General features: G+C 40.2%; 2 protein-coding genes across 6 annotated transcripts in view; one reads left to right on the top strand and one right to left on the bottom strand.

Annotated features, from left to right (window-relative positions):
• LOC125299753 overlaps nt 1–13,465 on the bottom strand; it is a 39,974-nt gene extending 26,509 nt beyond the window's left edge. For 4 of the 5 annotated variants that reach the window (XM_048251181.1, XM_048251178.1, XM_048251175.1 and 1 more), the window contains exons 1-5: nt 13,135–13,465; nt 11,589–11,690; nt 11,246–11,338; nt 10,856–10,929; nt 10,695–10,767 (exon numbers count right to left, since the gene is read on the bottom strand). In XM_048251181.1, the coding sequence (XP_048107138.1) occupies nt 10,695–10,767; nt 10,856–10,929; nt 11,246–11,262 (164 nt within the window). In that variant the 5' untranslated portion in view covers nt 11,263–11,338; nt 11,589–11,690; nt 13,135–13,465. The remainder of the gene's footprint in view (nt 1–10,694; nt 10,768–10,855; nt 10,930–11,245; nt 11,339–11,588; nt 11,691–13,134) is intronic. The other variant, XM_048251176.1, reaches the window with a different exon arrangement.
• A 261-nt stretch (nt 13,466–13,726) lies between these two features.
• Nucleotides 13,727–25,257, top strand: part of LOC125299476 (dynein axonemal heavy chain 8-like) — a 48,389-nt gene continuing 36,858 nt past the window's right edge. The window contains exons 1-35 of the mRNA XM_048250761.1: nt 13,727–14,021; nt 14,698–14,822; nt 15,076–15,210; nt 15,315–15,399; nt 15,482–15,633; nt 15,762–15,951; nt 16,630–16,793; nt 17,113–17,289; nt 17,367–17,480; nt 17,570–17,677; nt 17,768–17,869; nt 18,127–18,273; nt 18,363–18,560; nt 18,647–18,723; nt 18,809–18,908; nt 19,022–19,141; nt 19,245–19,380; nt 19,494–19,681; nt 19,991–20,071; nt 20,189–20,305; nt 20,395–20,514; nt 20,729–20,867; nt 21,028–21,140; nt 21,442–21,548; nt 21,657–21,759; nt 21,963–22,083; nt 22,365–22,537; nt 22,652–22,778; nt 23,070–23,305; nt 23,441–23,545; nt 23,662–23,775; nt 23,888–23,950; nt 24,529–24,629; nt 24,713–24,850; nt 24,927–25,167. Of these exons, the coding sequence (XP_048106718.1) occupies nt 14,706–14,822; nt 15,076–15,210; nt 15,315–15,399; nt 15,482–15,633; nt 15,762–15,951; nt 16,630–16,793; nt 17,113–17,289; nt 17,367–17,480; nt 17,570–17,677; nt 17,768–17,869; nt 18,127–18,273; nt 18,363–18,560; nt 18,647–18,723; nt 18,809–18,908; nt 19,022–19,141; nt 19,245–19,380; nt 19,494–19,681; nt 19,991–20,071; nt 20,189–20,305; nt 20,395–20,514; nt 20,729–20,867; nt 21,028–21,140; nt 21,442–21,548; nt 21,657–21,759; nt 21,963–22,083; nt 22,365–22,537; nt 22,652–22,778; nt 23,070–23,305; nt 23,441–23,545; nt 23,662–23,775; nt 23,888–23,950; nt 24,529–24,629; nt 24,713–24,850; nt 24,927–25,167 (4,509 nt within the window). The 5' untranslated portion in view covers nt 13,727–14,021; nt 14,698–14,705. The remainder of the gene's footprint in view (nt 14,022–14,697; nt 14,823–15,075; nt 15,211–15,314; nt 15,400–15,481; nt 15,634–15,761; nt 15,952–16,629; nt 16,794–17,112; nt 17,290–17,366; nt 17,481–17,569; nt 17,678–17,767; nt 17,870–18,126; nt 18,274–18,362; nt 18,561–18,646; nt 18,724–18,808; nt 18,909–19,021; nt 19,142–19,244; nt 19,381–19,493; nt 19,682–19,990; nt 20,072–20,188; nt 20,306–20,394; nt 20,515–20,728; nt 20,868–21,027; nt 21,141–21,441; nt 21,549–21,656; nt 21,760–21,962; nt 22,084–22,364; nt 22,538–22,651; nt 22,779–23,069; nt 23,306–23,440; nt 23,546–23,661; nt 23,776–23,887; nt 23,951–24,528; nt 24,630–24,712; nt 24,851–24,926; nt 25,168–25,257) is intronic.

Below are 25,257 nucleotides of genomic sequence, written 5' to 3'. Positions count from 1 at the left end.
ACAAACATGTACATGCTGAAGGGCAAAGGGAATATCACAATGTTTTACTCTGGCCTTTTTTGGGATAGGCTATGTATTGGCAGACAGCCCTAACTTAACGTTGTCGTTGACACACCCGCTCGCTTGACTGCCGGTGCAAACAAGTACAGTAGCCTGTGCTTTGACACTCTCTGTGCGTGTAGGCCTACTGTAGCGTGCATGCCAGATAACCCTTCCTTCCCTCTACCCCTCTGTTTTTCAGCAAATCATATGACGACGTTTCTTGTAGGCCTACTGTTGTGCTGGCTGTCGGAATAATCAGCAGCACAAATAAGTTCGCTAAAATATTGGTGGGGACAATTTTGTCATCTTAAAACCACAGATTAGGACTAGTCCTTAGCGTCCCACCCTAAATCTACGCCCATGAGTTTGTTTATTTGTTTCCCCGACCAGCGCGGTAAAGTGCACACACCAGCACAAGACGGCTCTAGATTGGGCTGAGCTCCGCTCTGTTAAGGTTAAATGGTGGATCATTCACGAGAGGATTTTGAGATGCACAGATTCCCAAATGAACGCATATCCACAGATTTTGTTAGAGTGGTGAAATACATTCACACCGCTGACATTATATTGAGGAAAAAGTATAGCCTACCAAGCTCAAGTAGGCTAGCTCAGTGTAGCCAGACGGACCTTACGTAGGCCTAAATTAGGACTTTAAAAATATCGGTATAAAATTATCGGCCAGAATTCTGTTATCGGACCAATAATAATATTTTCATTTTTTCACTTATCGGCTAATAATATATCGGCCGCCGATATATCGTGCATCCCTAATTACAGCCATGACTGCTTCTTCTTCTTCCATTCATAGAAATAAGGAAATAAGCCCACTTCTTCTTCGATTATGTTGGGGACAGAGGTGGAAAGTAACGAAATACATTTACTCACGTTACTGTATTGAGTAATTTTTCTGTGTATTTTGCATTTTTTAAGTAGTTTATAAAATCGGTATTTTAAATTTTACTTGATTACATTTTGAGTGAAGTATTGTACTTCGCTACATCAAAAATCCCATCCGTTACTTGAGTAAAAAAAAGTTAAAACTAACGAAAACAGAAAGGGAGAGAGAAAAAATTGCGCCCTAAACCACTAGCCTAGTGATAATGATCAGCATGTAGCCTACAACAGGACTGAATGAAGCTGGCGCCATGCAGTCTTTCTGAAAGTGATGGAGATGGAGCTTGATCACGAGATGCATCATTCGGATTACATGTGTAGCCTAACCTATGAAAGTGTATTTTCCGCTATTTCAGTAGGTTGTCTCAGTTCGTTTTAGCACTAATGATTGCGGAGATATTCAAGCAAATACCATGGGATTTCGTGTTTTGACGTTTGTGCTCACCTTTCTTTGGAAAGAAGTTTATTAGCAGTTGTTTCCCCTCATTTTGATGTCTCTCTTTTTCCTGTATTGGCCTTTGTTTTTGGTAAACTGACTTGGCTTTCTTGGAGAAAGACATTGCACCAGCAGCACAACAATTAGCGGTCCACTAGTAGCGATGCTCAACTAAATAAACAAAAGATAGACTAGGTCTACCTTATGAATCGTGCAGGCGGACTAAACCATTTAGCTCTTTAGCAAGGGAGAGTGAGAGTGACCTTAGACAGTTTTCACTGTGTTTTGTATACAAAATCCAGTCTGTCAAACTTTACACTTCGTCTGACATTCATTTTGACATTTAATTTGGAAGTTAAAATATTCAGGTAAAATAAATATATGGTGGAAATAAGTATTGAACGCTTATTTTTTTTTTTTTCAGTAATTAGCCTAAACTTCCAGTGAGCCTATTCGAAATTTTCACCACACATTATATTAACACACATATAAAAAATCCAAACATAAGAGTTATGTGTAATAAAGTGGAATGACACAGGAAAAAAGTATTGAATATACTGAAATTTCTTCAGTAGTTTGTGAAAAAGCCTTTATTTGTAATGACAGCTTCAAGACATTTCCTGAATGACAAAACTTATTAGTCACGGTATCAGGTGTGATTTTGGCCCATTGTTCTAAACAGATTCCAGGGGTCCCTCTTGTGAATCCTGATCTTTAGTTACTTCCAGAACTGTTTAATTGAATTTAATTGAATTGGCTGCCTTCAAGTCTTTCTGGAGCTTTCAACGAGTGGTATTTGGCTCTTGGAATTGACTATCCTTCTGACTCCCTGATCAGAAATATTGCGAGGAGATCCTGTACATGGCCGGTTGATGATGCAGTGATGTTCCTTCCGTCTTGGGAGAGCTTTTTGCTTTTATCCATCATGAAATGTTTCTTGTGTGACACCTTAGTAATGAAAAACCTTTTTATAGCCCATCAATATGTTGGCTACTAACCAGGCCTGCAGAGATAGAAAGGATAACTGCTTTCTAACTACTTAAGAATTCCAGCTCGTTCCTTCCCTTTCCTTGCCTTAGTGCTTTTTTTAGCGTGTTCAATACTTTTTCCCTGTGTTATTCCACTTCATTACACATTACTCTACGATTTTTTATGTGTGGATTACCCGAGTGAAATTCCTGGTGAAAATGTTGTGCCCCCTTTGGGGCCCGGGGCCCTGTACTCCCCCCCCCCAGTCTGACGCCCTTTAATCTGCTGAACCTTCTGCTCGTTTCCAAATATAAAAAAACTCTCTGCAACTCAACATTGGCCTGCCTGCCTCGGCTGCCTGTGAGGAGCTTTTCAGTTGTGCTGGATTACTGTTCACTGCAAAGCGACCAAGGATGAGTGCAACTAACTTTGAAAATCAACTGCTGCTCAAACTTAAAGGAGAACTCCGGTGATTTTTCACATATCTCAACATCACCGAGTACTGTCTGTATGAACAAAACTGAAACAATCGGTTTTACCTAGCTCGAGTTGCTGCAGCTACAGCGCTACACACTGGGAGCATGAACATGGCTGCCTTAGCTGCTGGCTGCAGCAACTCGAGCTAGGACCAAAGTCTTTTTAGGCACTTATCGGGCATCTATTTCGGCAGAAATGCATGTGCGTAAGGCTTCACGACACCAATCTTGCTCCAGCGCCGAGATCACAACAGATGATTGGCATGATGTGTAATTGCGACTAGTCAGAAAGACGTTGTTGATATCTACAATGTTAATTCCAGATAGTCAAACTTAGCGGGTAAATGTTAAAATCGCTTGCCATATTAAATGTAACACGGACTTTTTCCCTATTGCAGGGGGTTGATGGAGGCATGCTATTGGTCAGTTAATCACATTACTATGAGACGGTGTTCCACAAATGTTCAGTCAGTATGGACGTGTTTCCACGTAGATCTGCAGCAAAACGCCTTTTGAAGACATCAACGTAAATGTCTAGGTGGTACTTGTCTTTCCGTTACTGAGTTGTGGGTGCAGCTCACTGACTCCAATCTTGCATCATCTTAATAACCGTCTTGTAGGCTAAAAATGAACACCTTTTTGAAACATGTAGCCAACTCATAGCAGGAGCTAGCTTATCTTATAACAAACGTGACCCAGCGGGGTTAGTTGTAACGCGCGGTTACAACTAAGCCACTCATAAGGTACAATGATGTTGCAATACAAAAATATGCGCGTATTAGTGTTAGTTTAGTTAGTTTTTGTGATGTTTTGCATTTTGCCTCATGTGTTTTCAGGTTTGAGGGCTTTTCTTGGCAGGATTGACGTTAGACTCTTTGCTTCCATTGGCGCATTTCTCATGTTATTTCTCCGTATAGAAAATAAAGTCAATTTTCGACACACATCTGTTGTTAGTTCATGACTTCTGTATCATAAATAGTCAGATCCTATTCTATCATACACATTCAGATACATTTATTGAATTAATTTAATTAAAAACAGCCTTTTGAATGAGTGTTACAACTAACGCTGCATATGGGGCAGGTTGTAACATTTCACCTATCGCCACTCTCGGTGGAATTGTAAAAAAACAGTAGCTCCTACAAACAAACTTCCAGTGCATATGTGTAACAGAGATATGTATGTTGCTTGTTAAAAAGTATAACTAGTGAAACTCAAAAGATTTTAGAATTATTTAGCCATAACCAAAAAGTGTTACTTTGTGCCCCGCGCTCCCCTAGGCCAACATTGACACTCTACATGGACACTCTACTAGGCAATTTAATGTTATGCTTCTATATTTTATGACACCAAAATTAAGAAGTAGGCCTATGCTATATCTTGATCGGGAAAACTTTTAGTTTATTTTTCTTTCATCCGATAATAGCCTGCTGCAAATTAACAGACAGAAGCACGGCAGGGCACGCCCCAAATGAAAATGAATGAATGGAACCTCGCTTCTCGCGTCAGGAAAAACACTGTTCACCAAGTCACGATAGATGATCAGCTATCCATCAGCAGTGTGTGATGTTTTAGCCTAGGCTGAGTGTAATCTTAGGTAATGTCATGTCATGTATGAGAACTAATATTGCCTGGCAATACTACATGGAAATAGCGGCAGCCATGTCTCCAGGCATTTTGGTGTTAAAGTTAACGTTATAGTTTGCTTTGCATGTGAACATGATATGACTTGCGGTGTATGACACGAAGCAGTAGCCTAACATTCCCTTGAACTAAAATTAGTATTACAGATAATGTAGATATTAAAATCATATAGCATAATTGCCTAATGACACACTACAATTATAGCCTTATGATATATTGTGAATGCACGAGTCCGAGTCCAAGTTCGAGTCATTCAGTGCTCAAGTCCAAGTCAAGTCACGAGTCTCTAAATTTAGCTAATGGCTCGGACTCGAGTACTACAACACTGATCTTATACAAGCTAAATGTTGCATTAAGACCATAACTAAGTCTCAAAGGGCATCTGAGCTAACGCTCATTCCCAAACACCCACTAGCCCAGCGTTTCTCAAACTGTGGGTCGCGGAGACATGCCAGGTGGGGCGCGAACTGACGTGAAAAACAGGATTTTTAAAAAAAAGATTTGTACCCTAGGCCCAGGTAGCACCCGATGCGCAATGGATGCACTGTGTTATTCATAGGGAAGCGCTCGTGTCAAGGCAGCTTAGTTAGTCCCGACCTACATGAGATTTTGAACGTTGTTGTGAGAGTGATGAATTTCATCAAAACCCGACCCTTAAAAGCGGCGTCTATTCTCCGCGCTTTCGCGAAGAGATGGTAGCTGACCAAAAGGCTGTACTGTTTCACAGCGAGGCAAAGGTGGCTTTCGAGGTAAAGTGCTGTCGGCGCATGTTTGAGCTCAAGTCACCTCTTCTTGGAGGAAGAAGCATGTTTGAATCTGCAAGCCGCGTTCACTAATGAACATTTCTTGACCTAAACTGGCCTATCTTAGCGATATATTTGATATATCTTAGCGATACATTTGAGTTAAATGTCCAGTTACAAGGCAAAGACTAGCACCTACCTCACCTAGCAAATAAGATTACTGCATTCACCAAAAAAACTTGAGGTATGGGACAGGCGCCTCGATCGCGACAGTATTATGCCTTTGAGATTTCTGAGCGAAATCCCTGAAACTGATTCGGGAGCCACTCTTGTGATCCCATGTGTTAAACAGTAGGCCTACATCACATCCCTGCAAAGTTTATTTCAAAAATATTTCCCAACCAGCAGTGCTCAGTGTGACTGGATTATGGATCCATTTAATTCAGCATGTTGGTAGTTGGTATTTCATTGAATATAGGCCTATTGTACAATGCTGTAAAATGGCCTATGCTTCCTAATATGTTGCTGGAAAACAGAAATATGTGTGTTATTATGTATTTATTTATTTATTATTATTATTATTATATCTGCAGCACCAGCTGATTTACCTCTGTTGAAGAGGATATATGTAGAACTTGTCATTATTTCAATAAATTTGACAATTTTAAGCTTGACCTACCACTTTCTTAGAGCGATGAGGGACAGGTGGGGCTCGAGAATGCCCCCTTGATCAAAGTGGGGAATGAAAGAAAACGTTTGAGAACCACTGCTCTAAGGAGTGACTCAGAAAGTCACGCAGACAACTGTCTCACTCTCAAGACACTAACTTATAGCTGTCTCACTCCCAGGGTACTAAGCTACACAATAACATAATGGGAATTTGTTGTCTAGACAACAAATAGCTCATTGGTTCCTTATTCCTTTGGACAGGAATGAAACTGCCCCTGCAGGAGTTATTCCCACCAGGTACTTAACCATATTATTATGACCGCCGCGCAGCGAAGCGGCGGTCATATAGGTTTAGTCAGATTTTTCTTTTTTTTTTTTTTTTTTTTTTTTTTTTTTTTTTTTTTTGCCCAAATTTCCGTCAATGATTCCCGGGACACTGAAAGACCGGGGTATCTGAAAACTTGGTGGGCATGTAACCCCATATGGATAGCATGGAACCATCGTTTTTCGTTTTGATCTGTAGCCCCCAGCTGGACTGGACCCCGAAAGGAGGGTAGGGCAACACAGTTTTCTGTGAATATCTCGAAAACCGTAGGGTTTAGGAGGACCATTTTTTTTTATGTTGATCTCAAGGGGCCATGTCAACCCATTCCATAACCACTCATTTCATGTATAGCGCCACCTAGTTAAACACAAAAAGTAAAAATGAGGTGTTGTAATTGAAGGTATCTGTGACCTAACATAGTCAAAACTGCACGAAATTGGAAGTGTAGGATCATTATGACACCCTCTGTATGCACGCCAAGTTTTGTGGAATTCCGTTCATGGGGGGCCACACAATAAATTAATTTATGTTACTATACACCAACTGGCCTGTAGGTGGCGGGAGACAGTTTTCTGTGAATATCTCGAGAACCGTAGGGCCTAGGAGGTCCACCTTTTTTTTTATGTATGTTGGTCTTAAGGGGCATGTCAACCCATCCCATTACCACTTATTTCATGTATAAGCCACCTAGTTAAAAATTAAAAAGCAAAAAATTAGGTGTTTTCATCACAATATCTCTGGCTGACAAGGTCAAAACTGCACGAAATTAAAAGTGTAGGATCATTATGACACCCTCCGAATGCATGCCAAGTTTTGTGTACTTTCGTTCATGGGGGCCTTACAATAAAATAATTTATGTGTACATTTAGTGAGGTACACCAACAAGGATTCGGGACACTGAAAGACCGGGGTACACAAAACTTGGTGGGCATGTACCCCCACATGGATAGCATGGAACCGTCATTCTTCGTTTTGATCTGTAGCCCCCCCACTGGACTGGACCCCCCGAAAGGAGGGTGGGGCAGACACAGTTCTCTGTGAATATCTTGAGAACTGTAGGGCCTAGGATGACCAATTTTTTTCCGTATGTTTGCCTCCAGGGGTCATGTTAACCCATTCCATGTGCACACATGTGCATAAACAGATACACCGCGCACACACATACATTTACAGTAATCATCATTATGACACATACTCACACAGTAGACATATGTATGCATGCATGCACATGCACAAACACACATCACATGAGCAAACACACAAGCACGCATACACACACACACACACACACACACATAAACATAAACATGTTTGTACATGCACACAATTCAAGAATTTTTCCGTCATCTACTCCCTGAATTTTTGGTCATTGATACCGGGACACCCGAACCACCGGGGTACATGAAATTTGGTGGGTATGTAGCCCCACTAGACTTTTACGGAAAAATTTCATTTTGTCCCCGGGACCACCCCCCCCCCCACCCCCCCCGTGCTGGGCCCCTGAACCGCCAAAAAAAAAACAGTTTTTCCTAAATAACTACCTGAACCGTGGCACTGAGGATGAAGAATCTTTTTATGGTATGTTGGTCTCAAGGGCCCACATCAACCTGGCTCATAATCACTCATTTGTGATTTGCACCCCCACCCGGTAAAAAAAAAAAAATGCAATATTATTCTGCTTTAATCGCCCTATCTTCAGTTAAGATGTTCAGAACTGCACCAAATTTTATGTGTATGATTGACCTGGCATTCTCTGGGGGTATGCCAAGTTTAAATCAAAATTTCATCCATGGGGGTCTAAAAAAATTAGGTTATGTGTACATTTAGTGACTGTACACTCATTGGCCTGTAAATGGCGGTGCACACATATACACATGCACACACACAGGCACCCACATACTATCGGTATTAGAGCGGCCGATACATAATTACAAATTCAGTAGGATTAAAAAAGAAAGCCAAAATAAATATTCATCATCATCATCATCATCATGGCTGCATTTTCAGTATTGGCGAAAGTAGTCGTTTGTCCACTAGATGGCGCATCGTTGCAGTGAGGCGTAATTTTGTTGGAAGTTAAAAGTGGGTTGGAAAAAACAATGGGCGCTTCCTACAAGGACTGTAATTTACCGCGCGAACATCTAATAAGGATAGGGGCGATGTTCACATGAAGTGTAATTCCCATTTCTTCTTGAAGCCGAAATAAATCTGAGGATGTTTATCGGACATGCTTGGTTTTTTTTACTGCAGAATGCGTTAATCTTGTAATATCAATAAGGACCTAGGTAATGTTACCGTTAAGCGTTGGTTGAGTGATGGAGGCATTTGATTTATTGCATTTGTAGAAAACTATAAATCGCGGTTATACCAAACAAATGTATAGCAGCACTGTTTGTATCTTTTCGACTGTCATTTATTGCCGCGTGCTACAAAATCATTCTGTGCAATGGAAGATTTACCAGCGTTACACCGGTCTGATACAGTTTTGCCTATACATCGTGAGACTGAGGCGCCTGTTTATTTTGTTTTAAGTCGTGCAGGGTGTGAGAGGGGAATCGATGTGCTTTGATTACAGCTTGGTAGTTGTAGTCTGTGAAATTAAAAAAAACGTGTGTGAAGTATCAAACAATGACACCTTCATTTCATTATGGCTGCTTTAGCAAAACACCTTAAGCTACTGTGTAGTGGGTCCCATTTAGAAGTGGCTACTTCATTCATTTCCTTGACTCATGGAGCTGCGTGAATGTTATTACAACTTTTCGCCCGCGATATGACAGTTTAAGTCCGCTTGATACTGTAAAGGCGAAGCCATTGGTTTCAAAGGAGATTTTATTTGTGTCGCCAGCATAGCCTATTGACAATTTATGTTGTAAATAGGCCTACCTTATAATCCTACCTGTAGCTTAGGGAAGCTAACAGCTTTCTATTAGGATCTAGTTTGTTAGTTACCGTTTTGTCATATCTCCCTGATGCATTTTTGCATTTAGAATAGCCAGAGCGTGTATATCTCAATCGGAAAAATTAAACAATATCGGGTGCCTATGGACTAGGCTGGGTGAACCCAGCCTGATCTGCCTGCTATTTATTTTTTGATTTCTTAAAAGATTGAGCTTGGTCTGATGAAAGCCAGACTAGCCATGGACCTCAGTTAAACAAAGCAAGGGAACATGAATCAGCCTATATTTGCACTAACAATAACGGACAAAAGCTCTTCAACTTTGGCCCGTTAAAATGTGTATGAACAGTCTAGCGACGCATTTCATCAAGGCCCATTTGGACATGTCAGTTATTTGCACCACTGGTTAGATGTAAAACAGCATTTCGTTTCAGACTAGGCTACTGTTACTTAATTTGTGCATTAACAATAACGTTTCAGACTACTGTTACTTAATTTGTGCATTGACAATAAAGTATTACATGAACTAAAGATGACTAAAATCTTATGTAGAAGAAGAAACATTCACACAAAAATCCATCCATCCAAAATGACCTTTGTTTTGATAGCTGTTGAAAAACGGCATGGAACTGACAGAGATGTTTTTGTTTAAAAATACATAAAAAAAAAAATAAATAAATAAATAACATTATGCTGATACCTTTTGCTTTTCCCAAATACAATGTAGCCTACAGGTGTAGGTGACCTTTCATCAATCCAGTTGCAATGGATGAACTGTGATGAACTGCCCTACTTGTGATTGTTTAGAGATTTTAAAGGTTTTATAACAATGCTACATCTTCTTTGGCTATTCTACAATCTATTCACCTTTTCAGCACCAGTAGGCTACTTTCTGTGCAGCCGCACACACACACACTCAGGCATGCCAAACAAGCATACACAAAAGTTTCAAGAGTGGGGGATGGAGTAAAATATGGAGACAAATTGAAGTGTGATTTATTTTCGCGGAACAGATGTACAGGACTGAGCGGCGGTCATATTTTGTACCGCTATGCGGTACATCTAGTTATGTTTGTAGTTGGACCAGGTCTGAGCTCTAGCTGTCAAGTTGGTAGGTCTCTCCATGAAAATCTCTGTACAGTCAATTATACATCGACATCTCTTGAAATGTTTCCTGAATCTTTTTGGCATATTTTTAAGGACAGCACCCTTTGTTGGCCACTTAATAGCATATTTTAAAATTGTTGCCATCACAGGTAGCCAGGATCTCAGAATGTTAGAAACTATGCTTTCAGAGACTCTAAACCTATAGGCTACATCTCTATTACTGATTCCCAATCTCAAATTCATTAGAACCACTAATAAATTATCTTCTAGTGTGAGAGATGCATATAGCTTCTGCACACCACCTTTTATTTTACCCAGTAACCAAATGAAGAGGACTGATGTTAACCCAATGAGAAATAGCATGTAATTAGCATTGTCATTGACCATGGAAAACGAGAAGCGTGATTTCTGAAGCTCCTCTTTTAATCTTGCATTCTCCTCTCTGTAACAATCTTTTCTCAGGTTACCATAGTCAGTACTAAGCTGGTCATACTTTAGACTGTTGTAGGCTTCTTGTGGGACCATATTCTCTTCTGGTTCATCTGCTGTCAATAGGGCATCATCAGCTGAGAGACATTAACACAGTGTCACCAGTCAGTGTCAGCGCAATCTAATGGCATAAATATGAAAACAACTGATTTCAAATGTTCTCACCATGGACATGCCAAGAAGCTTCCTCCTGCTCATCTGTCCAAGTAGCGTTATCCCTTTTCTTTTTTCTTTCAAGCCTTGGAGAGAGAGAGAGAGAGAGGAGAGAGAGATGGACAGAAGCAGAATTAGGCAGTTATTATAAAAACAATAAACATGCATACAACAAAGAAGGGTAAGGGCCTCTTCATACAAACAAGTGTCTGTGACTACAGATGTACAGATGTGTCATGGTTGCCCATCTGTACTTTTTGTCATAGGCTAGAGATCCTTATGATGATATCTATACATAAATAAAATATATGTCTGGTTCTATAGAACTTTAGAACAAGTAGGCTACAGTTGTCTGAACTTGAATTTTAACTTCAGCAGTTTATAAACCTCAATTTGACTAACCTTGCAACCTTTTCCATAGACCTGGCACTCTGCTGACAATAGGAAGACAGAAGGGGGCAAAATCTGGATTGTTCTCATCTGTAGAAGCCTCGCCTACAAAATAAGATGAAAGCTTTATTAATCAGTGTCAACCTAAAAATTGAAGTACGCTAGCTAGCTAATGTTAGCCTAGCATGCCACATACTAGTTGTTATTGGGCTGGTTAACTTCAGCAAACATTTGCTACAAAGTTAGTTACCAAATAACAAGATAAAACTAGGCATGATCAAGATACACCAGAAAAATTCGTATTTAGCTAGAAAAGCAAGTTTACCTAGCTAGCTAGTAACATCAGTGTATTTACCTGTTATGAAGTGTGCGCTGCAAACATGAGCATTCTTGATGATCGCCTCCGCCCAGTCCTTTCTTTTGATGGCATTTAGCCATAGTTGTCGTCTTTTTTTTTCTATGGTATTTCAAATTTAAACCATTACTTTTTCGGTTCTGGCACCCGACAGCACAGCATAATGACACCATGATAACTGTTCGTTTCAGCTTCCCAGCTGAGGTGATGGTTTGTTTTGCCTCCAGTGAACGTTGTGACGTAGGCTCAGAAGGTACCTAACATTCTGACTTTGGCTGGAGCTGCTTTCATATAAAGTTCATATATATATATAAGTTCATATAAAGGCTTAAAACGCTTCAGCTGTAACGTTATTTGATGTCAAAGTGGCGCCCAAATTGAATGGGCTTTAACGGGGATGGCTAGGTGAACTGGTCTACTATTTAGCCTCAGATCCGCCATAGTGTCTACGCTCTCCGAACGTTTGCCTGCCCCCTTGGTGATAAGCCTATCTCATCTAAAAATGGCGTCTCTTCCGTTTTGCTACGTTAAGACGGATCGCTACTTCCGGTCATGCGGAACACCGTTCACGGTGAATGGCAATTGCACAGATGATTTGCACAAGGCGGTATTATATACCTCTGTGTACCAACAGCAGATAAAAACAACCATATTTGAGCTTTCATAATTTTCCCAATGTGGACCATCGAAGAAAATGGATTCAAGCCATCAGCAGAGAGGAAGGCCCACTAGGCGACTTTATCTGCCAGTTTAAAGACAGTCGTCATTCTCCCCTGGAGTGACAGGTTGAGGTCATTAAGCAACCTGAATATGTCACACAGGTAAGCGAGTTTTGACACCCAGTCCTCATCACTAAAATGTGCAGCTAACGGTGACTTTTTTTTTCTGTAAGAAATCTCTGCAGCGGCTCTCGCAACTCAAATACTCTGGCCAGTGACCTGCTAAAGATGAAAGATGCTTGTTTTTTGTTGCTCATTCTAGCACAGCGGTCCCCAACCACCGGCCCCCAACCTCTGTTTTGTTGACAAACCATAGCCATTTGTGTTGAATCTTTTTAATATTATTTGGCCAACGCACCCCCTTCAAAAAGACTGTTGTAAACAATAGTGTAATGATCTGAGCCTAGCTGTTCATGACTGTGCTCCCATGATGCTGTTCAGTTGATGTGTTATGTTGAATGTTAATGTTATAGTTGATTACAGTGTTCATAACCGGGTCTAACTAGTGTGTGTTGTAGATACAGCCTCACATAGATGTTTAGTGCTGGAGCATAAGGGCCAGGTCTGGCCCGGAATTATGTGTTTGTGTGTTTTGGTGCATAATCAATAAAAAACACTCTGAGACAACCTTGCAGATTGTTACTGTACAATAGCTATTTCTGCGTACTTGTTCCTTTTGCCCCTGACAGATGAGATTGACTGAGCTTAACTTAAATGCCTGTTAAATGTTACACTGATCTGGTCTGCTTTATGCTGTCATGATGTGCTAACATTGGAATCACATAATGTGAAAATATGCTATAAAACATGAGATGTAGGTTACTTACCCTGCCATACAAGTACAGTTTCCAGTGAGAACGTAGTTGTTCGTTCGACTCACGATAACCCAAGCCTGGTACATCTTTGCCTTGTGACCTTGGCGCTGGCTCGGTAATATGTCAGCTCTTACAACACAAAACTCACCCGAAACATAATTGTATTGTAAGTCTTGGACATGACCATTTACGACATAGTTATAGGCATCCAATGACTTATACAACCAGCTTCTCCTTACTGTAGACGCTCGGTTCAATAAGGTAATAAATGTAGTTTGTTAACTAGCTGCTACCACAGTCACGAGTTGGGTCGCGATAGTGTCATTTTTAAAAAGTGGGTCCCCAGAAAAAAAGTTTGAGAAATACTGCACTAGCCTACTTCAATCCTCTATTTTCAAAGGTGTTTCAAGTAAGGAAGAGCATGACTCAAAGTAAAGTAACTAGGGCTGAGACGTAATTGACTACATAAATTCGTCAAAGTGAATAATTTGTGTCAACTCAATGTAGATTTATTAACGCACCCATGATGACATCTCCATTTAAATCAAATGTTTTAGAGCACATGAGAGACATATCCAGGGCAGGGCTGTTGTACACATTGCACGTGCTACAAAAATTATTCTGTGCGATGGATGGATGATTTACCAACGTTAAAAATCCCTCACACATCGCTTGCCTCGCGCTCAAGTTCAAATCTGTCACTGAAATTAACGGACAAACCATCAACAACAATTCTAATAACGTTAAGGATTTGAGAGCCTTTGTAATCAGAAGTTTTCAGAAGCAAATCTACAGATGTCATGGTTGGTAGCCAACTAAAGTTAACTTACCCAGTAAATGACGGAATAATGTCGTAGAAGTCACTCGTCAGCTTTCACCTCAGAGCCAAAACACAAAAGGTGAGTTAAATTAGGTTGCAAAAGCGTAGGTGCTAGAACGTTAAAGTTATCGTTAGTTATATTAGCAAGCTAACGTTAGATAAAGTTAACGTTAGATAAAAGCAACGTAGCTATCTAAATGCTGACGTTAACATTGACTCTACTTTTACATTAACGTTAGCAGCTATTAACTGACATGCTGGCTAGAACTAGGCCTAGCTGCTAACGTTAATGTTAACTTTAGCAGCTAGCGTTTGTCTTGGTTCTCTATCCATAGCTAGGTAAGTTACGTTAATATTATCAGGTCAAGAGGAGTTCAACTAACACTAACAGTAACGTTAGAGAATCATATGGTGCCAAACTGTTTGTTGTTTCAGTAGTTAGCCACACAAAAAATGGTAAAGTAACGTTAATTAGCCTAACTACTTGAATTAGGCCCACTGGCCGTTACTAATACGAATATAAGTAACGTAGTTAAACCACCTGCAAGCTACTGCAAAATGTAGTTTACAAACTAGTTCAATAAACGTAACGTAACGCTAGTTCACTAGCAGCTAACTTACACTGCTAGATGCTTTCTATCATAACCATGTCATACTTTGAGGCTGAATGAGCTGCCTAGATAACCTCTGGCGTTAAACTGTAATGTTATCATTCTATAATAACTTCAGCTCACTTTTCCCCATCTGCTCTGAAGGGCTGAAGATGAGTGAACACAACTCCTTACCACCGCCTGAGGGCCCTGACCGCAGGCGGGGATCTGTTTTTCGTCGGACAGGGAGCAATGTCCAGACTGTGCAGGAGACTATGAAGGAGAAACAGGTGGCGAGCTGTCTTTTTAATTATCGGCCAATTACATAATGGTAACGATAACATCATAAAAGCAAAAAGTTGTTGGCACACCTGAAACATCCTGACATTTTAGCTTCCACAACAAGCTATATGAGGTCATACGTTATCGTAATGATGGACACTGTTATTAGCTGTGTGATGTCCTGCATAGTTTACTGTAACCCAAACTGTTAACATTGTTAGGATTGGTTGCACTCAATGTTTGCACAACTTGATTTTATAGGCAAGATACAAGGAGGCAAGAGAAGTGCGCAAAACCAAACTTACCCAAGCTCACAAGTACATGTTTGAAATCCTGGCAGACAGGCTTTCTCTTGAAGTATCAGGGGTTGAAGATTTTATTCTTGACAGTTCATCTGTGAGTTCACATTGTGATATTTATCCAAACATTTTGTTCTAGGCCTAATACTAACTTAAATAAACATAAATGCACTAATATGATCACTTGGAATCTATTTTTAGTTGGGGCCATTTGATAATTTTTTTGCCAAAGGAGGAAGCAAAACTATTTCATTTGTTTACCAGGAGGCAGAAGTTCCTGGAATAGGTAAACAACTGACTTTGGTCATTTAGAAACCTTTTACTGAAACATAAAGGTGATACTATAATTATTAAACATTTTGTTTCAGAATGTGGACGTTCATTCCCTGGAACAGCAAAGGGATCCAAAATAATGCGGTTGATGTTAGCCAACTTGTCAGATACTTGCCTTACAGGACTTTGCCTGTTTTTTGTCCGTACTAAAGTTGATGCTGTCATTAATCCAAAAAACATACATGAGGTGAGGATCATAAATGTTAGATAGTATAGGCCTGTACTGTATTTCTAAAGGCATGAGCAGACAGCATCATACGTGAAATGGATATAATTTCCAAATCTTTTCAGTGACATATTTCCTTACATCCATAGGAAATATACTTTTCCATGCTTGATGCTCGAGAGGGCCTACTGAAGGGAACTAAAAACCTGCTGTCCAAAGTCCTGATGCCTGCTGTGAGTGCCACAGACAACTGGGGAGTTCTTAATGCATCAAAACATGGAGAGAAGGATAAACAGAACTTCAAAGATACCATATCACGTTATGTTAGCTTTTTGGATGGTGAGAAAATTCTGCAAAATTATCGAAATAGGTGAATGTTGAATAAATGCTGAGTCTTACGGGGGAATTCCAGCCTTTTCAACCCTTTTGAGCCCTGTTGTTAGATGTCTTTAGGTACTTAATAAGGGACAAAAAAGGAGAAAATCAGATCAGTTTTGAGGTAGGTTAGCGAGGGGGCATAAGCTGATGTTTATTTACCTTTACCAGGGTAAACAGGCATGCATGTATCTCTGTAGGGATCCTGTCCATGTTGGCTGACACTGAATGCCATGTTGAGCCTCGTAAGTGGTAAATAGCAGTTTACTTTGCCAGCTGCTACTTAGGAATGCATTGCAAGTATTAACAGACTAGCTAGTTTAATACTGAACAGATTTTCATTTGTGTCCCTAATCATCCTTAAATACATCTAGCAATAGGGCCCCAGGTTGAAATATGCCGGAATTCCCCTGTATTCCCCTGTATTACTGCTCTCTCCAGATTAGAGCTCACAGTGCTCTGCAAGTATGTAGCTCACAAGCCCACACTGGGATTTTGATGCCCATAGGTTCATTATGTGCTGTCATTCAGGTCAAAGTAATTTAAAACAAAAACAAAAATATTTTTTAGAAACTGGAAATGTATTATGTGTCTAGTCAAAACAGTCTGAGACAGTGACACTCCTCCGAATGCACTTTTTAGGGATCCAGGTAAGCATTGAGGGGGCTGTTCACTTGAAGGAAGCAACACACATTGATTTTTCCAAGCTCATTTCCTTTGAGGCCATTAAAGCAACAGCTGCAGATATGGACATGGTGTATCAGCTGGAGGAAGTTCTGATGATGTGGTATAAGGAGATTGAACAGGTACACTGTCACCTGAAATGACCCAGCCACCTTATTCACATCCAGTGTTTCCCACAGAATTGAATTCTATTTGTGGTGGTAGGTTTGCAGAATTAACTTGAATGCAACAGTTTTTAACAAATTAGCGCAGCGTGGTTATGATGCTAACCAGATTTAAGCACAATTTAGCACAACCTGGAAAATCATTGTGTGGTGGTCAATGTTGATATTGTGGAGGGCCACCACAAATAAGTCAATGTATGGGAAACACTGACATCCAAGTCTATACATTCTAAATGGAGAACTTTATGTCTGACCTTCAACACTTTTCCATATGTAGGTCCTCACTGAGAGTGATCAGATGAGGAAAGAGGCTGACGCCTCTGGACCTCTCACTGAACTGGAGCACTGGAAGAGGATGTCTGCAAAGTTCAACTCCATTATTGAGCACATCAAGAGCCCTGAGTGCAAAGCAGTCATCAATGTGCTCAACATCAGCCGTTCTAAAACACTGAAGGTAGTTTATTTACCTGTTATTTATTTCAAATGATACTTACATTTGTTATTTATAATCTGAAGTGTCTTCTCTTGTAGTTGTGGAAAGAATTAGATGCCAGAATAACAGAATGTGCTAATGAAGCCAAAGACAATGTTAAATTCCTGTATACACTGGAGAAGGTCTGCCAGCCTCTCTACAACAGTGATCCTGTAAGTGTTCAGTGTCTTTATACTGCATGTTGATGTTTTGCTATGCCCTATTTGCACCAGGCTAAAGTTAAATGTATGGTTTTTTGCAGGTTACTATGGCTAAAAGCATTCAGAACCTTATCAATGCCATTAGAATGATCCACAGCGTGTCACGCTATTATAACACTTCTAAGAGAATGACCTCCCTCTTCATCAAAGTAATCGCTTTTCCAACTGCCTTTCTTTTTTGTTGTTCATCAGTTATATAAAGACAAATTCAAAGGGATTTTGACGATTCTTTCTGTCAGGTTACGAATCAAATGGTAACAGCCTGTAGAGCCTACATCACAGATAACGGCTCCAGTCGGATTTGGGACCAGGACACTCAAGACATCATAAAAAAGATTGAAGTACCTCAAACATAAACTAGATAATGTAATGTTTTGATAACGATAATGTAATGTTTATTGCTATTGTTGTATGCCGCTTTGGATAAAACCGTCTGCCAAGAAACAAACATAAACTTGAACATACTCATGTTAAGCCAAATATGCTTATATAGGTTGCAGCACTGTATGCGAATACAGCACATCAGTAATTCACACAGTGGAATACTTATACCGGTACATCTGAAATGGCTAATGAATCCTTCTGCATGTTCCACTAGGATTGTATTTACTTGTTCCGGGAGTATCAATCCTGCTTCCATAAGACAAAGAAACAAACACTTGAAAGGCCTGGTGAAAAACCTTTTGATGTTTCAGAGATGTACATTTTTGGAAAGTTTGAAGGATTTTGCAAACGGCTTGAGAAGGTGACCTTATCAAACATACACACATTATTTACTGAATTCATAGGCCCTTATCACCTCTAATCTTTGTGTTTGTATTGTTTTCTTCACAGATAAAACAGATGATAACTGCTATCAGAACATTTTCTGTGCTCAGCAAATCCACCATTGAAGGAATTGACACAATAGCTGCAAAGTTTCAAAATATATATTTGACCATGAAGAAGAAACAATATGATTTCCTGGCACCTCGGAAAGCTGAATTTGAAGTCGACTTTGCAGAATTCATAACACAGATCAGCAACCTTGAGGTATGTGAATTCCTCTCTGTGTTACTGATGAACACAGGGAAATAATGAGCTTTTCAGGTCCCAATTTTATGTGTGTCACTTTGCAGAATCAGCTACAAGTTTTCATGAACTCCTGCTTCTCAAAGATCCTGTCATCTCAACAGGCTTTACGTCTTTTACAAAGGTACCATGGCCCTTTAACAAAGTGCACAAAACAGTCTGATTAACTCTTATTTGCAAAATATTGTGAAATGTTTTTTTTTTCTTAGGTTTCAGAAATTAAATATGCCCTGTCTGCAAGCTGAAATCTCTAACACAGTGGCACTTATTCTTCAGCACTATGTCTCAGAACTGGAGTCTGTCAGAAAGGTAACATATTTTCATTTCATGTTTTACTTTAACCAAAAAGATCATGTAAATGTCTGCAGATTCTTCTGGCATGCGATTTATTCAGTGTGATCATTTTTAATTTTATTAAATAGCTGTACCAAGCCCATAGGGAGGACCCTCCAGTGGCCAGGAACATGCCTCCTATTGCTGGGAAAATCCTCTGGGTTAAGCAGCTGTTCAGGAGGATACAAGAACCCATTCAGTACATAGAGGTGCCCATTTTACACACCGTCTCAGGTTGTTAAATATCTTCTTCTGACTTTGACTGAAAATCCTGGAAATCAAAATTAAATTTTGCTTTTTTCCCCCTCCCAGCAAAATTCTGATATGTTGTCCACTCCGGAGGGTAAGGATGTGATTAAAATGTACAACAGAACAGCTGCAGTACTTGTGGAGTTTGAGATTTTGTACCACAGGGCCTGGATGAGGGACATTTCCCAGTTACAGTATGGCAAGTGTCACCAGCCCATTTTGACAGTGATATATCGTGATGCGTATTGTTATACCACAGATGTGTTGTTGATTTACATGTTATAATATTTACATGTTGTAATCCATGTGTAGCTCTGCAAGCTACATTACTAGTAATACATCCTGATACCGGAAAGCTGTTGGTGAACTTTGACCCGAAGATTTCTGAAATTATTCGCGAAACAAAGTGCATGTTGAAGATGGGCATGGAAGTTCCTGAGCAGGCACTAAATCTGGTGAAGAATGAGAAGTCCATGACAGCCAGTCGTCTTCGCCTAGAGGTATTAAAAGCATGCTACCTTTTGTATGTATTTCAACTAGGGTTGAGCAATATGGTCTAAAATGTATACCGTGATGTTTAATTTGAAGCATGGATGCTGACAATATACAGTATATCACAGAATATTTATTTTTCTTTAAGACCTACTGTGGTAAAAATCATATTTGTTCAAATTGTTCATATTGTTTAGGTTATACTACCCAGCCCTGATTTGATTTCAGATGAGAGATATTCTGGTGAATTAAATGGTGATAAAGTTGTCAATAGTTTATGCATTAACACTATAATTTAATGATCATACTCATTTCAGACTTTCCTGAGCAACTATGAGGAGCTCCTAAAGAAGATTCCTCCTGTTTTCTATAATCTGATGTCTTCAAAGATAAAAGATGTAAATGATTGTTTATGTTTTCAATACACTATTTCATACACACTGTGAGTGAAGTTTGAGGTATATGAGTACTAATTGCTTGCATGTTGTGTGCCTGTGTTTATTTGACCTGTACAGGTGGATTCTGTGTTCCGTCATGGCTTAGTGCTGCTGAACTGGTCGTCTCTGATCTTGGATAAATTCTTCACCAATATTGACAGAGCAATGTCAGAGCTGAGTCATCTTTTGAAGAAGGTACAGCATCATAATGCCCTTGTTTCGCAGAAATCATTAAGAATCCTGAAAGCAAGAATACCTGTTGATCGTTATCTCTCTCCCAAAAGGTGAGGGATATTTGTGAGATGCAGATTGATGCTGTGCTCCAGGACATCTCGGAGACCACACTCGTAAACCTGCATGATGACGGGCCGTCTTCCCTGCAAGATCTCGTTTCAGTCAATGAGGTGCTTCATTTATCTCATAGCCCCATAACAGTCACGGAAATCCTCAGATTAAAAGATATTTTACTGCTTCCATATTTCATACATATGTCAACAGTTTAACAATGGGTGTTTTGTGACATTCTTTGATGTCGTTTTTCAGTTTTAAGTACCAATGTCAGTAGAAAGACCTACAGTACTTGAAGTGATTGATGATACATTATGTCTGTGATCTCAGAATCAGTGCAAACAGTGGGCAGACATTTTGGACCATAAGAGCAGGCATGTAGAAGAGGCTGTGAGGGAACTCATTGACATTTTAAGCACCATTTATGTGTCTAAAGACACCAAGGCATCCACTCCTACAGATGTCACAGGTACTGGACCAGAAAAGACTCATCTTGCATTTCACTGATTCCCAACTGTTCTCTTGTATTCTAGTAGTAGGGAGGTTCTAAAATAAGGTTTTCGTTAAGTGTTTACACCACCCCACAATATATTAAAGTTGAAATTATGATTTCTATTCCTGCTTTGTAGAGCATAGAAAGACCGAAGGCAGGGTTGGATTTTCAATGGATAGTGATGGTTCAAATGATGATGAGCACAATGCAGAGGGCCATGAAGGGGAGAAAGAAGATGAGTTTGAAAAGGTGACAGTCTTGGGAACATGGCAACTTCTAAATCTGGGGGAGATGGTAAAGAAGCACATTTCATAAAAAGTTGACCTGTTCCTTTAAGGAACAAATGTATAATATTGTTGATATTGAAATATGATATGTCTGAGAATATGCAATTACAGAATCTAGTAATTTCAGTTATTTTGTAATTGAAAGATTATAACTGTATATCTACCATTGAGTTTCATGTCATGGATAGCAGTAAAAAAAGAATAGTCTATAGTCCACATGCCAACCTCTGTCTTTGTGTCTAACATCCTCGTGTTCTCTGTAGGAATGTCAGGAGTTGTTCACTTTTTTCAGTGCCAAGCTGCTGGATGCTTTAGTTAAAGCCACACAATTGTCTTTGGACACCCTCAAGAGGAGAATCTTTGTCTCCAAGTGAGTTTGGTCGTTCTGTGTACTGGAAATATTGAGCACACTACTGTGTGGTAGAATGGTGGTCCTGGAGTTGTTGTTTTTTTTTTTCAATTTGTCTCATTTCATCAGCTTATCCTCAAGAAAGAACCTCTTCAGCACACCCACTGAGTCAAGGTCAGAGGAGCTAGTCACTTTCATCAAGTCAGAGGTCCATCTCACAATTCCCAATGTGGTGAGTACAGAGAATTGTCTTCAAAAATGTTATATCCCAACCAGCTTGATGTGAACTTCATCAATTCTTATTCTTATATTTCGTATTATTAAGTTTAGCTTTAGTCTGTAGTCTGTACATCACGGTGGTCACTTAATGTTAGTGTCACCCAGTTGTAGCAAGTTGACTTTGTGTGAGTGCTCCACTCTCTGCCTGCACTACAGGTAATGGTCCCCAGCCTGGATGACATCCAGCAGGCCATTAACCGCCTTGTGCACCTTGTCCTGGAGGTGAGCCGTGGTGTGTCACGCTGGCGACAGTTACGTCACACTGATAGCACCCCCAGTAAGAGCTCCACTTATACAACACTCTATTAACAGTGTGCATTCATATTTGCATTCAGCTAATCATGGCTTGATGATGAGTGTTTGCATAAATCTGGAAAGTATGGAAATTTGGATCTTGAGCAATTATCCTTGACACAATAAGTGAAAATCCCAACAAAAATACTTGTCTTACAAAACTACAAAAGCAGTTAGTTAATTTGTTACTGTACCAGGCAAGGCCACCCAGTCAGTGTACAACACAGAGAACTGACCTCATTACCCACACTGGATCTCTTGCAGTCTTGAGGGTGATGACTTTCTACCAGAGTGTGGCTGAGCACAAGGACATCTGCAAGCTTGTGGTGCTGCTCACCTCGGCAGTGAACTCGCTGAGGAAGCAGACTAGTGATGTGCTCAAACAGTTCCAGCCTTTCAAAGTGGTGTGGGCTCAGGACAGGGATGTCAAGGTTAAGGTGTGTACTCGGGATGTTCCTCACAGATATTACTGCTTCATGTCTGTCATCATTCAAACACCCAAATTCTCTCTCTAATTTCTGTGTGTGTGTGTGTGTGTGTGACTCCAATAGGAGTTCATGGACAGTAACCCATATCTAACTCAAATCAGGTCTGAAATTTTGCACTATGTGGCATTTGAGCAAGAGATAGAGGACATCAAGCCTATTATCATCTTAGGATCCATTGAGCTGTCCACTGGTATGTTTTAATGTGTTACAAGTAGGGCTGTACAATTAATTGAATCAACTGATTTCCATTCCATTTTGCAACAATGCTCTCGTTGTGTATTGAGTTATGAATCCAGCACACCCCTTTGCTTTACAGTGATAAATGTTGTGTACCTTATCTTTTTGACATGTACTGATATGATTATGATTATGTTTTTTGTCACAATCGAGCAGCCCTAGAAGTGTCATATCTTTCATACTAATTAATGAAATCTTGTTTAGCTTGTGTAGTAATGAGCTATGCCAACACATCCTTTTCCAGCACCCCTCAAAATGTCCCTGATGGTTGAGGCAAAGGCTTGGAAGAAACTGCTGTGCAGGTACTTGAATGAGAAATACAAGAAGCAGATGATGGACATCATAAGCTTCACCAGTGAGCATCTGAAGAAGCTCTCCCGGCCCATTGCTGACCTAGAGGATGTACGCTTTGCCATGGAGGCTCTAGCTAACATCCGTGACTCTGAGATCCAGATTGATATGGCTCTGGGACCCATAGAGGTAAATTAATGTATTAGTAACTGTAGTATTAATGACTCCAATTTATGACATTTGTCGTCCTCGTCCATGTGATTGACATAGTAATGACATTAGTCATTTACATAGTCATGACATATCCCCTCATTCCTCCTGCAGGAAGCGTATAGCATACTGTCCCGCTTTGAGGTGGAGGTCACCAAGGAAGAGGCGGAGGGTGTGGACACACTCAGATACTCCTTCATCAGACTGCAGTCCAAAGCGGTCAGTTGTTATCAGGGTCTCTCCCACATTGCTCTATTAGAATCATATTGAGCTCATGCGCTGTATGTTGTGACTGTTGTGAAGGTGAACTGAATGACAATTATTTCTACCTACAGAGATCAGTACAGGATGAATTGGTACAAGTGCAGCCCAAGTTCAAAGAGAACCTGCTATCATCTGTTACCATATTTAAACATGATGTTGGGACGTTTGCTGAGCAATATGACACGGTAATATGGTTTCCATCCACTCTTTTCTACACACTCCGTTTTTCTGATTACTTTTGCAGACTCCATTTTGAATGTAACTCAGTGACATGTTTTTCTGTCCTTTAAACACTAGGAAGGTCCCATGGTGGCAGGAATCCCTCCACAGGAAGCCAGTACTAGGCTACAGATCAGCCAGGTAAAAACGGCAGTCCTCCAGTCTAAAAACAAGCTAGGGTCTATTTTTTGGATGATATGGGTGTAAACTTTCGACTACTTAATTCACAAATAAATTGTAAAACATATGATTTATGTTACTGCCAGTTAAAGAAAAGTATAAGTATATATTTGGTCTCTGCATTTATCCCAATCCGTGAATTAGTGAAACACACTCGGCACACAGTGAACACACAGTGAGGTGAAGCACACACTAATCCCGGCGCAGTGAGCTGCCTGCTACAACAACGGCGCTCGGGGAGCAGTGAGGGGTTAGGTGCCTTGCTCAAGGGCACTTCAGCCATTCCCACTGGTCGGGGAGCCCTCCGGTTACAGGTCCAGAGTGCTAACCAGTGGGCCACGGCTGCCCCCAAATAAAAAAATAAGATACATTAATTTAGGTTATTGAAAACATAAAAGACAATGCGACTGGATTAAATGAATGTTAGAAAAAAATGGAAGTATAGGAGTAGTCTACAGAAAAATCTAAATAAAGTGATGTCACACTCTTGCAGCTGTTTAGAATAGAAAATGGACTTGTGTCTGTCTTGTGTATGACAGGCCTGTTTTGATGATCTCTGGAGGAAGTTCATCACTTATTCCTCAGGAGAACAGCTGTTTGGGTTGCCTGTTACAGACTATGAGGCTCTACAGAAAATCCGGTAACAACATGTTTCACAGTGCTTCAATTAAGTGTTTTGTTTTTACAGTTTACAACAATATGGTTGTTTATTTTTTTGTTTAGCAAGGAGCTGGGTCTTCTCCAGAAGCTGTATGGTCTGTATGATGCAGTCATGAGCAAGATTAGTGGCTATTATGACATTCTTTGGACCGATGTGGACATTGAGAAGATCAATGCTGAGCTTCTGGAGTTCCAGAACAGGTAGCTCAATTGTTCATTTTTGGAGGATCTCCACACTTTATTAGACTGAAAACTAACCCATGGTGTGCCTGTGCAGATGTCGTAAGCTGCCCAAAGGCCTGAAGGACTGGCAGGCTTTCCTGGACCTGAAGAAACGCATTGATGACTTCAGTGAGTCCTGTCCCCTTTTGGAGATGATGGCGAACAAGGCGATTAAGTTAAGGCACTGGGACCGCATCACCAACCTGACCGGACATAAGTTTGATATAGAGGCAGATACCTTCTCCCTGCAGAACATCATGGAGGCACCATTGCTTAAATACAAAGAGGACATTGAGGTCAGTATTGCTTAACTTGTCATGGTCTCTTAATACTGTAGCTCTTCATTTTAATGTTGTACCATGTCTGAATGGCGAGCATCCAACCAT

The sequence above is a fragment of the Alosa alosa genome, chromosome 8, assembly GCF_017589495.1.
Source record: "Alosa alosa isolate M-15738 ecotype Scorff River chromosome 8, AALO_Geno_1.1, whole genome shotgun sequence".
NCBI lineage: Eukaryota > Metazoa > Chordata > Actinopteri > Clupeiformes > Clupeidae > Alosa > Alosa alosa.
The sequence above is the reverse complement of the archived record's forward strand: the minus strand, read 5'-3'. Positions and strand labels throughout refer to the sequence as shown.